This window comes from Orbicella faveolata, unplaced genomic scaffold (assembly GCF_042242905.1).
Source record: "Orbicella faveolata isolate gen_17 unplaced genomic scaffold, um_ofav_v1 contig_5, whole genome shotgun sequence".
Classification (NCBI taxonomy): Eukaryota; Metazoa; Cnidaria; class Anthozoa; order Scleractinia; family Merulinidae; genus Orbicella; species Orbicella faveolata.
Window position 1 is genome coordinate 689,549 of NW_028301580.1, and position 15,205 is coordinate 704,753.

The 15,205-nt window shown below is 38.9% G+C and overlaps 1 protein-coding gene across 1 annotated transcript; it reads left to right on the plus strand.

Moving 5' to 3' along the window:
* Nucleotides 1-2,896: 2,896 nt before the first annotated feature.
* Nucleotides 2,897-8,650, plus strand: LOC149095646 (uncharacterized). Its single transcript, XM_089281768.1, has 3 exons — nt 2,897-3,129; nt 3,592-4,185; nt 7,320-8,650. The coding sequence occupies exons 1-3, from the start codon at nt 3,025-3,027 to the stop codon at nt 7,671-7,673; spliced, it is 1,053 nt and encodes a 350-aa protein (XP_089137894.1). The 5' UTR covers nt 2,897-3,024; the 3' UTR covers nt 7,674-8,650.
* Nucleotides 8,651-15,205: the final 6,555 nt, after the last annotated feature.

The window sequence follows — 15,205 nt, forward strand, 5'->3', positions numbered from 1 at the left end:
AATTCCCATAACAAATTAAAGATTGTTCTGTTGCTTTTAATTGTGTGGTTTAAAAGGGTGCGTTTGTTTTGGAAAATCCAAGACTGAATTCTTATATCCAAAAACGGATTTTTGCGTTTCTTTACTGAACAAATTAACACACTCACTCGCATCATGATGCATCAAAGGAACAGAAGAATCCACTCTGGACTAGGATTCTTCAGTTCATTTGATGCACCATGATCCTAGTGTTCATGAATTAATATGTTTATCAAGGTGACGCAAAATCCATGTTGGGATTTAGCAATCAAATCTTGGATCGATAAACCACGCGTCTGTAACGTTTATTCTGAGAGCACGCGATCGCGCTTAATAAGGAAACCGGATAATACAGACAGTTTTTCGTGTCCCTTTGATCTCCGTATTACACGCTGTAGCGTTAAATTTCTCAATTGCTTGCCAACTACCTAAGATCTATAATTAACAATTATTCCATGAGCGCGCGTTTGATATGAGATAGTCAAGAACACAATTCCGCGCGGTCAAGTGAGCTACATGTAAGCTCTTGTATCACATTTAGTCTGTGCTGAAAGTACTGCAATCGAGGCCCTCAACAACGTTTTACGAGACCAAGGCGAGGGACTTTCCTGGAAGTACTGGAAATTTCAAAGACGACCCCACCGTGCGATGACTTCCGAAGATTCTCGACGACGTTGGAAATGTTTCCCGGGCAAAAAATCCGGATAGGATGAGTTTCGTCAAAATAATGTTGTCGCTAGTAATTTAGTGGAAAGTTTGAACAATTGAAGGAAGTAACGATGGGTCTAGTTTACATTTTTTTTTTAAGTGTGTCATCAAAGGCTGTAACACCTCAATTTTTTGTCTAGACAAGACTGATTGGTGCCTAGGCGTGAGGGAGCACAAGATCAAAGTTTTAGACGCTAAGGGTTGAGAGTCACGTTTTAGACGCGAGAGCTGGCAGGTATATGCATGTGATCTGTGAATTTTAATCCCAAGGAACCAGCCGTCATGTGTTTGACAGTAAACTAAAAAAAAAAAACAACGTTTGGATTGAAGAGTGTTTCATCAATTAGCTAATATCACGCTGGTCACGTATGATTCTGTAACCCAATGTACCGCATGTGATCTGTCAAATTTAGCACAAAGTAACCAATCGTTATGAGAACTGAACACGTGTTAAGAGGTAACGTGTTTCAACGGAGCTCCTATTCGACGCTGAATCTGTGGTTAAATCGCTGCCACGTTGTGGCTGTTGAGCCACGTTAAGCCAAAAGTAACCAATCCTATTGCTTCGTGACAGATTAAAACGTGTAGGAGCTTAAGGGAAACATATATATACAGGGAATTCTCTCTCCTCCTCTAATCGTTTTTGATAACTTTGAAGGCAACCAAGATCGTAACGCATGAGTACTAAGGCAACAGAAATGCGAGAAATCTTCTGTTTCTCCCTTTGGCATTGTTTTTCCCTTGCTCTTCAAACGCACGCACTCATAAGAATGGCAGTCGAACGACTCGACTTCTGAATGTAAGACAGTAGGTAATGTCGTTACAAGCTGAGGTATCGTTCAGAAAACAAGCTCTCTTTAACGGGAATTTAAACTAAGCTCAGATGTACATCTATTTGGTTAACTCTGTAATCAATTCCACATGCAGGGCCGTAGCCAGTTACAGGCAAACCCAGGCACTTGCCTCAGTCATTGTTTTCGTTTTTGTTGTTTATAGTCATCATAAACACCCTAAATACCGAGGAAGATAATTTAACCACGACAGGAGCCCATGACCACGAACATTGCCTCAGGTATTATTTTTCTCTGGCTTCGACCCTGACGTGGTCCATTAATTCATAATTATATTTATAAGCCGCTACGTGTGTTTAAACTTATGAAATAATTTAAAACCATTCTGTCAGGGCATGTACGGGGCTGTGCCATTCAAGAATTATTGAAATCTTGTGCAAGTGGTCAGCCCCGACGGATAGTCGAAATTAACCGTCATAAATCACCGGAAATTAAGATACATGATATAATGAACTAAACAAATTGCAAAATAAACCATTAAACTTTTAGGGTCAAGGACGCAATCCCGCGCAGTCAAGTGAGCTACATGTAAGCTCTCATATCACCATAAGTCTGCGTTGAAAGTACCTCAATCAAAACCCCGACAACGTTCAAGACTTTTATCCTAGTAGTACTGGAATTTTCAGAGACGACCCGACCGTACGATGACTTCCGAAGATTCCCGAAGACGTTCGAAATATTTCCCGGGCACGGTTCTTTTGGATTTGTTTCATCAAAATAATGTTGTCCCAGTAATTCAGTGCAAAAAAAGAAAAAAAAAAAAATGAAGAATCGAGGGCAGCAATGCTATTAATATGGAGTAAACATTTCTTGCTGATTATAGTTTCCTTCTTTTTCGAAAGTGTGCCATTTAAGGCTGTGAAAGCTCAAATTTTCATCTAGACGAGAGATATTGGTCCCTAGCTATAGGCGTGAGTGAGCGAAAGATCAAAGCTTTAGACGCCACGGGTCGAGAGTCACGTTTTAGACGCGAGAGCTGCGCGTATACGCATACGATCTGTGAAATTCAATCCAAAGGAACCAGCCGTCGTGTGTTTGACAGTAAGCAAAACAAAAAAGAAAAGAAAAGATGAATTGAACAGTGTTTGAGCTTTCCGCTAATATTACGCTGATCACGCATAAAACAGTAACTAAATGTACCGCATGTGATCTGTTAAATTCAGCACAAAGTAACTAATCGTTATGAGAACTGAACACGTGTTAAGATGACACGTGTTTCAACGGAGCTCTTATTACACACTGAATCTGTGCTAAATCTGTGCTGAAACCACTGCATCTGTTGTGTCTTGTCTAGACAAAAGTAACCAATCCAATCGCTTTGTGACAGATTAAAATAAGCCGAAGGAAAACGTATATATATAAAGGGAATTCTCCCTCCTCTTGCAATCGATTTTGATAACTTTGAAGGCAAGTTAGTCTGTAACACGGGTACATTGTCCTGACAGAAATGCGAGACATCTTCTCTGCCTCCTTTCTCGCCGTTTTTCTTTTGCTCTTCACACGAACGCACTCGAAGGAACTGCAGTCAAACGATTCGACTTCTACATGTAAGGTAGGTAAGGTCAAAGTGATTCCGTTACAAACTGAGGTTTGTTCTAAGAACTTGCTTTGTTTTCATTGGGACCTTACACTAGATGAGATACAGCGATATAGATAGTAATATAGATATACTCAGATGTACTTTCTTTTGGTCAATTCTGTATTTCCACTCAACGTGATCCGTACATTATACTTTTAAGGATCCGCACAATCAAAATTTTGATGAAAAGCTAATCTGTCAAGTAAGTTACGGGACCTTTGTAATTCAGGAATAATTGAAATCTTAAAACAAGTATTAAGATGTGACGAACAGTCGAATGCACCATGAATCGCCAGAAATAAAAAAAAATGGATCTGGTTAAAAAATACACGAATTGCTAACGTTTAGCTCAAAAGTAACTGATCGCAGCAATACAGTACTTATTTGAGCAAGGGTGGAGATTCTGAAGATTTACGCTTATATTTGTGTCAACAGTCGGTTCCTTATTCTGGAATACCAGGAATGCCCGGTGTGCCAGGAATACCGGGAACTCCGGCTGCTCCGGGTAGAGATGGCTTCAAAGGCGAGAAGGGCAGCATTGGAAAGCGGGGTCCACAAGGCGCTATAGGAATCCCAGGGAAAATTGGACCACGGGGCCCTGAAGGATCCAAAGGGGAGATGGGAGAAAAAGGAAGTTCAGGTGTCCCAGGGAACATTGGCCCCAGGGGCTTTAAAGGAACCAAAGGAGAAAATGGAACGATGGGAACAAAAGGGAGTGCGGGTATCCCTGGGAACACTGGCCAACGAGGCTTAAAAGGATCTAAAGGAAATAAAGGTCCGATGGGAACAACGGGAAGTGCGGGTATCCCTGGGAACATTGGCCCCAGGGGATTTAAAGGATTCAAAGGAGAAACAGGCTTGATAGGAACAAAAGGAAGTAAGGGCATCCCTGGAAACATTGGCCCCAGAGGCTCCAAAGGGTCCAAGGGAGAGAAGGGAGATGCAGCGAACATGGACACAAGACAGAGAGCTAATTGGAAACAATGCGCATGGCTATCGGATACGGGTATTGACAACGGTAAAATAAAGGCAAGTCCTCATATCAGGATCTATTAAACTTCTTGGCTTACTGACTTGCGGTCTATGAAGAAGTAAAATTCCAGCGATCCAATTACAGGGCATCTCGCTCTTTCTCTATCCCCCTTGATTGTTGTGTCATTAGAGGTAGGAAGCTTTGTAAAAGCGTTTAAAGCTTATTTCCGTGGTATATGATGGCTAGCGCTGAAAGGTAAAACCAAGTCAGATGTTCGAGCCCAATAAATAATACACAAACAGATGGAAATGACGAAAAACAATAACTACTTGTGCTCTAACTAAAACTATCAGTCTACACTGCAAATGACTAAATTATCCTTTTCCTCAGACTTGTTGATTGATTGATTGATTGATTTATAGATTTATCGATCGATTGAAGGACTGATGGATTAACTGACTGACTGATTGACTGATAGATTGATTGATTGACTGATAGATTAATTGATTGATTGATGGATTGTACCCTACCTATGTAGACTACGAGTAGTCCCTCTTTCGCTTAGTCCGTAGTGCGTGACGCGAAAGAAAACCACGAGAAAAATGTGTGACATGGATTTCTAACTAACGACATGCAATTAATCCCCATCGAAAAAATCGTTTCTAACCGAGTCTCTATCCGTAAGGCCAGGGAAGCTTTTTTAATTCAAAAAGGCAGAACAATTGATCCTAATGGTCTGAACATCCGCGAAGAAACATAGTAATTGTTTCCATTTGCTTTCTTTTATTATGTTCTTTTATCATGTTATTTTATTTTACCGTATGCTTATCTTCAATTTACACTATCTATTACTTTTGCGTATTTCCGGTATTACGTAAATATCGGCTACATAAAAACACGCACCAATGTAAAATCTTCCATTGTACCTGAAGAAGGCTGGTTTGGCCAGCCGAAATATAGTACACCTTCAAAAAATCATTCTACGTTGTGTCGGTTTTTGCTTTTGTATTCTTCTAAGCTTATTAACCGTATCCGGTAGAATTCCTCATCTTGAAGTTCTATCATCATCGCCTAGCTCGGATGATGTGTCAAAGAAAGTCGCTCGACAGTCAGGTAGCGAGGCAAATACATGCCTTGAGAAGTATATCTTTGTTAATCGAAACTGCCAAAGAACTTGTGAAAAGAAGAATTATGGCGACGGGGTCATCGTGCAATTCAACGATTTTTCAGCGCTCGTCTGTAGGTGTAACTTTAAATGTTATTACGGGGATTTCAAACGCAGAATTTCAACCGAGAATTAACATTACGTATTTGAGGTATTCAAACGTGCAGCAGTGTAAATCTGGCCGGTTTGTACACAGAACTTGATTTTTCTTCCGACAAAAAGCGTATCTGAATCAAAATCGAGTGTGTGAAAAAATGTTTCACTAAAATTCGGATCACTGTTGAATTCTTAAGAGTATAACATTATATCGATCTGACGGGCATGAATTTCTTGCACTGCAAGATCATCCAAGTTTGCTGATAACGGAACGTTTCAAGCGAATGTCTGGCTTGCCACATTCAGGAAATTCTTGAAATTTAAGCAGGACAGATTCACCGAAGAAGTAAGAAATTTCAACGGTTCGACAGTCCATATAACTTATGTTTTATTTTATTTGGTTTTATTTTTTTATTTCAAAAAGAGAGTTTAGTGGGCATATTGAAAACAGGTTAGGCTTATATGTACATGTTAATCGACTAGTAGAATAAAAACTATTTGAGTCAGGAAAGAATCAGAAACAATGATAGAAAGATGTACAGGCGGCTTTTGACACACGTCTCTGAAAGGAAAGAAAACCCGTGTCCCGAACAGGATTCGAACCCGCGTCTCCCCGCATACTAGTCGGGCGTGATATCCACTACACCGGGTGTCGTGATATTCACTACACCATCGAGAAAACCACGCTCGATGCGTGGCAACTGATTGATATGAGCAGATAGAACGAGGCCAATCCAAGGGAAATTTTAAGATCCATTTTTTGGATCTCATTTTCATGTTTCTACCGCGTGCGATGATTCACCAACAAAAACCACTATTTCGATGTCAGGCCTTACGTGTTCTCATGTCAACAAATTCTGAAATTCTCCCTACAGATGTCGCTCTGACGAGACGCACAACGAAAAATGAAGGGAAACGTTCCTTTATAAATGGCTGTCATACATTTAGTTTCGATAAACAGATTCGAGAGGACAGCGGTAATCGAACCTTTAATGCATTCTGCTTCGTTTTCATTCAATCTTTCACTGACTTGTTCTTCGATGACATGATGCTATTGAACGGCAAAATCACTAACACACCGATATTCGGGTTCAAGGTGGAAAGCTTTACCAAACAAAACACTTGATAAATGAAACTCTTTCCAAAACCTGTTGGCAGAATGGCAACAACATCACGAACTACTACACACTATTCCGACCCTTCGATTTGCTCCGGTTTCAAAGATTTTTATTTTCAGATATTGAGACAGACGCAAGACGTCACACTCCTTTCGCGCCTTCAGGATTACGCGCGGCAACTTTTTTCTCGCGGTTTTCTTTTGCGTCACGAGCGATGGAGAGGCTATATTCGTACACTGGTTTTCTATAAGGATCTTGCTTTTCCGGCCAAGGCTGAATATTCTTATTTTTCTGCTGGTTTTAGCCTGAAAATATTCTTGTGAATATTCTTAGATCATAGCGTACGACCTGATTTCTGTTTTGGAATGTATTTGTTGTCTGGTTGGTGTTGAAGTAATTTTGGAGCCAGCCTGCGGGTATTTAAGCCTGATATGACGCACATACCTTCTTTTAGAAATGTTATTAGCATGAAACATACGGCTAGCCATGTTTTTATTGCTTTTTGGCTAGTTTTATCGTTTAAAGAAACGAAGAATATCATTGAGTTGTATTAACAAATTTTCAAAACACAAAATTATATTCTTTAGCAAATCCCAGCTTCGGGTTTATTCTTAAATTATTCTTAATATTTCGCAAATGTCAGCCTCGATATTTTTATAAAATAAATTCTTATAAAAAGAAAAAGGGTTTAGTCTACTATCTATGTAGTAATACAATTTTTGTCTAAACCTTCCTAATTTATGCATCCAATTATTCCTTTGTGAGCTGTCTCAGTATTCAAACATCTTTGGTCACTTTTTTACTATTTCAGGAATGTTCTTTCAACAAGCTGCACGACAATACCGCTCTTAGAGTCTCCTACCAGGGAAACGCTCAAGTCTATTCAAATGGCAAATGCAACAGATGGTATTTTAAGTTTGACGGCAATGAATGTAGTGGTCCCTTGCCGATCGACTCAGTCGTTTACAATAACTGGCCTGGAGGGATTGCTAATAATCTCCGTAATCATTTCTTCGAAGGTTATTGCGAAAACCTCGCTCGCGGCACAGTCAGCGTTGAACTCTGGATAGGCAAGTGCCCCGGGTACAGCACACAGGGTAACGCTTACACAGGATGGAAATCAGTGTCCCGGATTATGATTGAAGAAGTACCGCCATCCCAGTAGTGCTGTTTATATTCATAACTGACACAAAGATAAGATTAAGCGGTATATGCTATCAACGTTAGAACTTGATAGAAATACAGTTAGATTTAATTATTATATTTAATTAGGGAAAATTCCATATATGCATATCCAAGTCTATATACAGTTCATTATAACTGTTTGCTCGTGATACAGCCGTGATATAACTGTGATATATCTCGTGATATAACTGTTTGCTCTTGATACGCATCAAAATGTTACTGATAATTATACTCTCTCTTTTCTGATTGGCCGAAAGCGTACAGTAAATTTTCGAAATCAGCGCCTGTGACGTTATCTGGCTGCAAATTATACAATAATCATGTGAAGGACATTCAAGGTCACGGGTAATCATGTCGTGTATGACCGCGGTGCATGATTTCCTAAGGTAATTATGTCAAGTTCGCGCGCTTTGTGTCAGTGAAGAAGCAAAAACATGAGTTACATTTTGTTTTCGTTCAATGTATAATAAAACAATTATTAGATTCGTTTTTTTGTGGTATTCAGAATAATCAAGATCTCGGTAAGGTTTATCAGTCTCAGCCTTCGGCTTCGGCTGATAATCCCTACCTTGACCTTGATTACTCTGGATATTACAGAAAACTCATCCAATAATAATTATTTATAATACATTAAAAAATACATTTATTACAGAACATGAAAATTTTAGTCTTTATCTGATCTTGACTGTTCTCTGTGAAGAAAGTGTATCTTAACGTTTTGTAGTGGCTAAACCTATACTCTATACATTTTATAGCTTTATATGTTACTAAAAGCTTTATTGAAAGAGAAAAAAAAAAGGTGAAATGGCAGTCTGAAGCTACACGGAGGTTATGCGATTTTCCTCGCCTTTATTTTAGTTTCTATTTTTGCAAAATTGAGCATAGTATTAATGCTTTATTGGACAGTGCCTCCTAAATAGATAAAATAAATCAATAAATAAAATTTGTTTACACATATTTCTTGTTCATTTACAGAGCACGAATCCAGTTCTTAGCGCCAGTTCTTTTTCTTAAGTTTGCTATCGGTGACGAAAACACCAAATGATTAAGTCATCTTATTTGCTGTCAATTATTCTTTAAAGTTGTTTTTGCGTATTCAAATAGTTTATTTTAGAATTCTTCAATTTTTGACGCAGAGACTTCATATATACCTCCAAGAGAAGATCAAGGCTGGATTCCATATGATCGCTATCGACCTACAATCCCTGCCATGATTGACATCGCTACAAAAAAAAAAAGTTACCGGATCATCGAGATAGAACTAATTTCTACTTAAGCGACCGTTGTCGGTTCAACGATCGCTATAATCTCTGGCTGTGACTGTTTCGGTAGCGATCATATGGAAACCAGCCATTACCGACCGATATTTTCCCCCTTGACTTTTATGACCCAACTAAGCAGGAAGTCCGCAAGCCATAAGTCGAAGGGAGTAAAAAGAGGATCCGTAACTCGCAGTGCGAACTAAGAAGATGAAATGAGTCAGATATTTATTATATCTCTAAATGATTGACATACGTCAAAAACAAAAGGAGTCAATTGTATACCGTTGCTAAGTCGTTATCACGGATTAATACACGAGGTCAAAATTTTAGTAAAAAGAAAAGTTTAACAGGTCTATTTGATGTGAATAATGTTAACAAAACTTGGTGATAAATCACGTGACATTTTGGCAACAAAAGCAGTTTCATATTTCAGCAGCCACGACTGCTCAATTGACCAATCACAGTGTACGTTGTAATTCACTAGCAAGCATGACGTCATTGATTATGTCTCTTCACATGAGAAACAAAAATATACTAACTTTTGCAGTGGAGTGGCATGATTTTTCTCAGCTGAAGAAATCATTGCAATTCATGTTACTTGGCTTGTGTGAGAAATACTTATAGGAATTTTGTTCTGCTGCCTCGCACCTCCTTTAATTTTACAATAGAGCCAATTAAATATGGTTTTCACAAGCGTGGCTTAATCTCCGCTCGGAAGTTAATCAGAGCGATGCGTTGGCAAGTAAAAAACAACAAGTAAGCGCTTGGTATCCTTCCCTAAAGGACTGCTAAGCTGACAAAGAAAAGGAGTAGATAAAAGTGTCAGTTTGCCGTCTAAAGGCTTCATTTTCCATCGTCTGAAATCAAAATCCCGGTCTTTCGGGACAACAAGAACAAGAAAAATCACCTCCTAGAATCGTCACTCATCTTTTAAAAGCGGTATCTTTTAATATTTATAACCATTACTGTCTTGAAGGCTTCGGGGTCATACTTCTTTGGGGGCAAAATGTTGGCGAATAAACGTTGGGATTCAAAAAGCGACTATTTAAAACATGCTTGTCTATTTTTAGCACATACTTGTTTTAGACATGATATTAAAGGTGGAATGTCTATTGAGCTTTTAAATCTCAGAGACCGTCTAGTCCCGCGCAAAGGACACTGGTGTAGTCATGACATTGCCAATTGAGTCAAATTGACATCAAACATGGCTCAATGTCTTTAAGAAATTGCTGACTAACGCGCGCGAAAAAAAAACATTTATTAACGTTTGTCACGCTCCATTTGTGAACATTAAATCAGTTGGAACTGTCCTTCAAACATGAAGGTACAAAGATTTCAAATTAACAAAATACTTTTATCTCATTTGCACCATGAATTAAAGAAGCAATTCGCCGAGATTAATGCCCAGAAGGAAGAGGGTGGGGGAGCGGTTTTGGTGCCTCTTAGAGTGTTCAGCCTCAAAAGGTCCAAGGCGGGAGCCTCTACAGTACCTTTTAAGGATTTACGGGGTGAAAAAAATTGTAAGCCACGCCCACAAAGCAGGATCTTGGTACCTCTTAGGGTTTCTTTACAAAGTTTCCGACGAGCACCCCTGTCCTTTTTATATGAGAGTCCCCTTTCCCTGGGATTAATGGTCAGTTCGCTCTTTGAGACGTGCCTGCAAGGAATCATTGTAGTTGTATTCATCATCTCTGACTGGATAATTGTTTTGATGAATACAGCTACCGTGATTCCCTGCAAGCACGTCTCATAGAGGGCATTTCTCCATTCGTGAGCGGTCGATCTCAGCGGTCCGTGTTGCAAAATTTGGACCGCTAAGAGAACCAATCAGATAGAATTTGCCTTTCGATCGCGGACCAGTTAAGCCATCTAAGGACGTTCACGCTAATAGTTTCTGCGCATCCTTAATGCGCACGCAAATTTACACGCCACGTCATGCATCGATGCGCGCGCTAACTCATAAAATGAACAATGATAGGGGATGATGGCCATTGCTATAGCTTTGCCTGGATTTAACGATCTTGGACGTTCGGTGAACCCTATTTTTCTTTTGATGGATCATTTTCTCTACCGATTTTCTACGTTTAGCGAAAAAAGGAAGAAAATCTATCGATTAGAGGTTGGAATTTTTTGCACAATGAACCACTGTTTATCTCCATGGAGATGTCAAATGCCTCTTGAAGGGTTAAGCTCTGTGAAAACGTTGGTAGCATTTGGAATTATTTACGCAATATACCCACTTCTAAAAAATATGACTAAGATCGTTTGCCTTCGTTGACTCTTCTTCCATATTTTTAACCACCCCTTTAATTACCCGCGACAATTTTTCAAAATCAGGGTAGTTTTAAACACCCTTTACCTCTGAAACGAAGTCAGTGACCCTCAACTGTTTTTGCATTTTTGACACAAGTAACTCATTATCTGACTGCAGTAAAAAGTTTAAAAAAATCTATTGACAGGGAAATTTTCGCACGAACGTCCTTAATAATGCCTATTGTGTCTCGACGATATTTTCCAGTGATCAATATCTCTTCCGGGTCACGTGTTCCCTGGCCATACCTCTCGGCTCTTCAAGGAAATGAATTTCCCATAAAAGCCTGGAAAGAAAGCCTACCGGGACTACGCAAGCAAATGTAGAGATAACAAGCCATGCACAGGTTCAGTAGTCGAACCCCGCTAAACGAACATCGGCTCACACTGCGAATAGTTGACCTCACTTTACCGCCGACACTAATTCTCAGTGCACTGTATATTATCATTTGCAGGGGTTAAATGTCAATGATTTTATCACCAATACAGTAGTATAATAACGTGACATGTTTAACGACTGTTTTTATTTCCTACTGTGTTCGACTCTGGCAAAACTCCATGCGAAACACGACATATTTGAATGAGCGTAAGGCTTCCACGTTAGTTTGAAATCAATTTCCATGCATATAATTAAAGATTGTACTGGTGCTTTTAATTGTCTGGTTTAAAAGGGTGCGTTTCATTGAAAAAATCCAAGATTGAAGTTTAAATCCGAGAGCCGGATTTTTGCGTTTCTTTACTAAACAGGTTAATCCAAAATCACCCGGATTATGGTGCATCAAAGGAACCGAAGAATCCATTTTGGACTAGAATGCTGATGCACTATGATCCGAGTGATCTTGGATTAATAATCTGTTTATTAAAGTAACACAAAATCCGTTTTGGGATTTAGGAATCAAATCTTCGTTTTCCCAAAGTAACGCAGCGTTAGTCTTTGCATCGATTAAACATGAGTTTAATTTACTATCCTGAAAGTACTGGAATTTTCAAAATGACCCGACCGTACGATGACGTAGAACGCTCACGACGATGTTCGAAACGTTTCTCGGGCAAAGTCCGATAGGATGTGTTTCGTCAATTTATATGGGCTAAACGTTGTTACTGGATCTTGATTACTTTTTTTTTTCTCGGAACGTGTGTCATTAAAGGCTGTAACTGACCTCAATGTTCGTCTGGATGAGAGAGATTGCTCCCTGGCTATAAGCGTGAGTCAACGCAAGATAGAGGTCTTCGAACCAAAGGCGTGACAATCACGTTTTAGACGTGAGAGCTGGCAGGTATATGTATGTGATCTGTGAACGAACCAGCCGTCATGTGTTTGACAGTAAACAAAAAAAGAATTGAATTGAACAATGTTTGAGCTCTTCACTAATATCATGCTGATCACGCATGATACAATAACTGAATGTACCGCATGTGATCTGTCAAATTCAGCACAAAGTAACCAATCCTTATTAGAACTAAACACGTGTTAAGAGGAAACGTGTTTCAACGGAGCCCTTATTCCACGTTGAATTTGTGCTGAATCTGTGCTGAAACCACTGCATCTGTTGTGTCTTGTCGAGACAAAAGTAGCCAATTCAATCGCATTTTGACAGATTTAAACAAGCCGAAGGAAAACGTATAAATACAGGCAATTCTCTCTCTTCTTGCAATCGATTTTGATAACTTTGAAGGCAAGTTAGTCCGTAACACGGGTACATTGAGCTAACAGAAATTCAAGACATCTTCTCTTTCTCCCTGGTTGCCGTTTTTCTTTTGTTCTTCACACGAACACACTCGAAGGAAAAGCAGTCGAACGATTCGACTTCTACATGTAAGGTAGGTAAGGTCAAAGTGATTTCGTTACAAACTGAGGTTTTGTTCTAGAAGCTTGCTTTTTTCAACAAGAACTGATACTAGAAGCGATACGCCGATATAGATAGTACTATAGATATACTCAGTTATACTTCCTTTTGGTCAATTCAGTATTCCCACTTCACGTGATCCGTACATAATAATTTTAAGTATTTGACTTGCGCTTTGATCATAACAACATCGATTCTTATGAACTAATCGCAAAACACGTACAGAAGACGAACTTTCTGGAATGGATTGGTACTGGTCACTCTGTACCGCTCACTTTAGCACTGACAAATGCTCTTTCTCTTCCCCATTCAGCTGCTTTTAAGCCATATGTCAAGGCCTTTCAGTTCAAAATATTGAACTCTATACTCTACAGGAATTCAAAATTGCAGAAAATTGGGTACATTGCAGATAACGTGTGTTCTTTCTGCAAACGTGAATCAAAAACAATAAATAATGGCGGAATAAAGAACTTCAAAATATACGAGATTTTAAATCTAAAGTCAAATGAGACTGAGAAATACATCTGAAAAAAAAAAAAAAAATTTAGATATCTTTAGGAAGAAATGGGCAATATAAATACCAGAAGTATTGAACAACTTAGAACATGTCAGGCTCAAAAAGGTGGTACTTTGCTATGTGGACTTGTTGTGTGTGTGCGTGTGCGTGTGTGAGTGTGAGCAGTAAGCTGTGTTATAACGAAAGTTCTGTTAATTATGTTAGGTAAAGTATTGTACTGAAAGTCATGTAAATAGTTATGTGCACTGCAATTAAAAAAAGAAATAAATTGAAAAATTGAAAAAAAAAAAACGAAAAAATGTTCTTCCGAACATTCTTTTTAAATGTCTGTTTAATTTACGCGAATTACCCTTTATATTCCAATTTTTAATGTTTCACTTTATAACTAATCTGTATCCGTCGAAGAAGGTATAGACTGGCTGTCGAAACCCATATTTTTTTTTTCGTAAATTTTACTAGAAGACGCTTTGTTCTATTTTATCATGAAATTGAAAGTTTCATTTATGCATGTTACTAACTCGGCCCACATAAAGACAGCAGAATGATATGTATATGAAAAAGCCCGCAAATGTTAGTACTGTAGGGCGAAAGTAATGGTCGCATTGTATCGCAAGGCAACTAATTACACTGTATCATTTGACTCTGCTACAGCTCATAAATCGTAGTTAAAAAAAAAGAAAAAAATCAGCTAAGTTCGAAATAAAATCACAAATAGCTCTTCAAGTTGTTCAGTCTTGGAGTAAGGCTGTTCCATCCGCATTGCGGTTGAGATCAAAGAATATCTCTTTTAGTGATTTCTTCAAAGGGCCGCTACTTTCGGGTGGACCCCTATTTTTTAGGGAACGTTACTTTCGGGGTTCAACAGTAACGTTACTTTCGGGGATGGGGAGGGGGGCGGGTATAACTTTCGAAATTCTATGGTAAATTACACGCTGTAGAAACCTAATTATAGAGTTCTCTTCTCCTTGCTAATCTTCTAAGGAAAAGTGTGGCCATTCTGATACTCTGGTCCTCTCTTTAGCATTCACCTACTACGTGTGGGATGTCCGGAATGTCTGGGACTAATGGCATACCGGGAATTCCAGGAGTTTCAGGCTCTCCGGCTAGAGATGGTATCAAGGGAACGAAAGGTGAAACTGGAAAAACTGGAGCAACTGGCAGGAAGGGAGAAGCCTGTTACGATGACCCTACTCAACGTGTCAACTGGAAACAATGCGCGTGGAAAGCGCAATCAAACATAGACAGTGGTAATATCAAGGTGGGGAGAATAGAATTCAAACCTAGAGAAGATAAATATCATGTTTCCACCACTGTAGTTAGTCACGCAGTATTGTTTAAGATCTACAGCTCCACTCCGTGTTTAATCACGATTCATGCCTATCAGATAGTTTACTTTTAGTTTTTAGAGTACCTTCCACCCTTAGGTGATTGGAGGCCTCCTCTTAAAATATTGATTTAATATATTATTAATGCTATTAATTATAATGCAACTAAAGCATAAAGGTTTACTTTTTTGGTAAGGAATTCTATACCCTACTTGGAAATTTTTTTTTCTTTTTTTTTTCGAAAAAAAAAA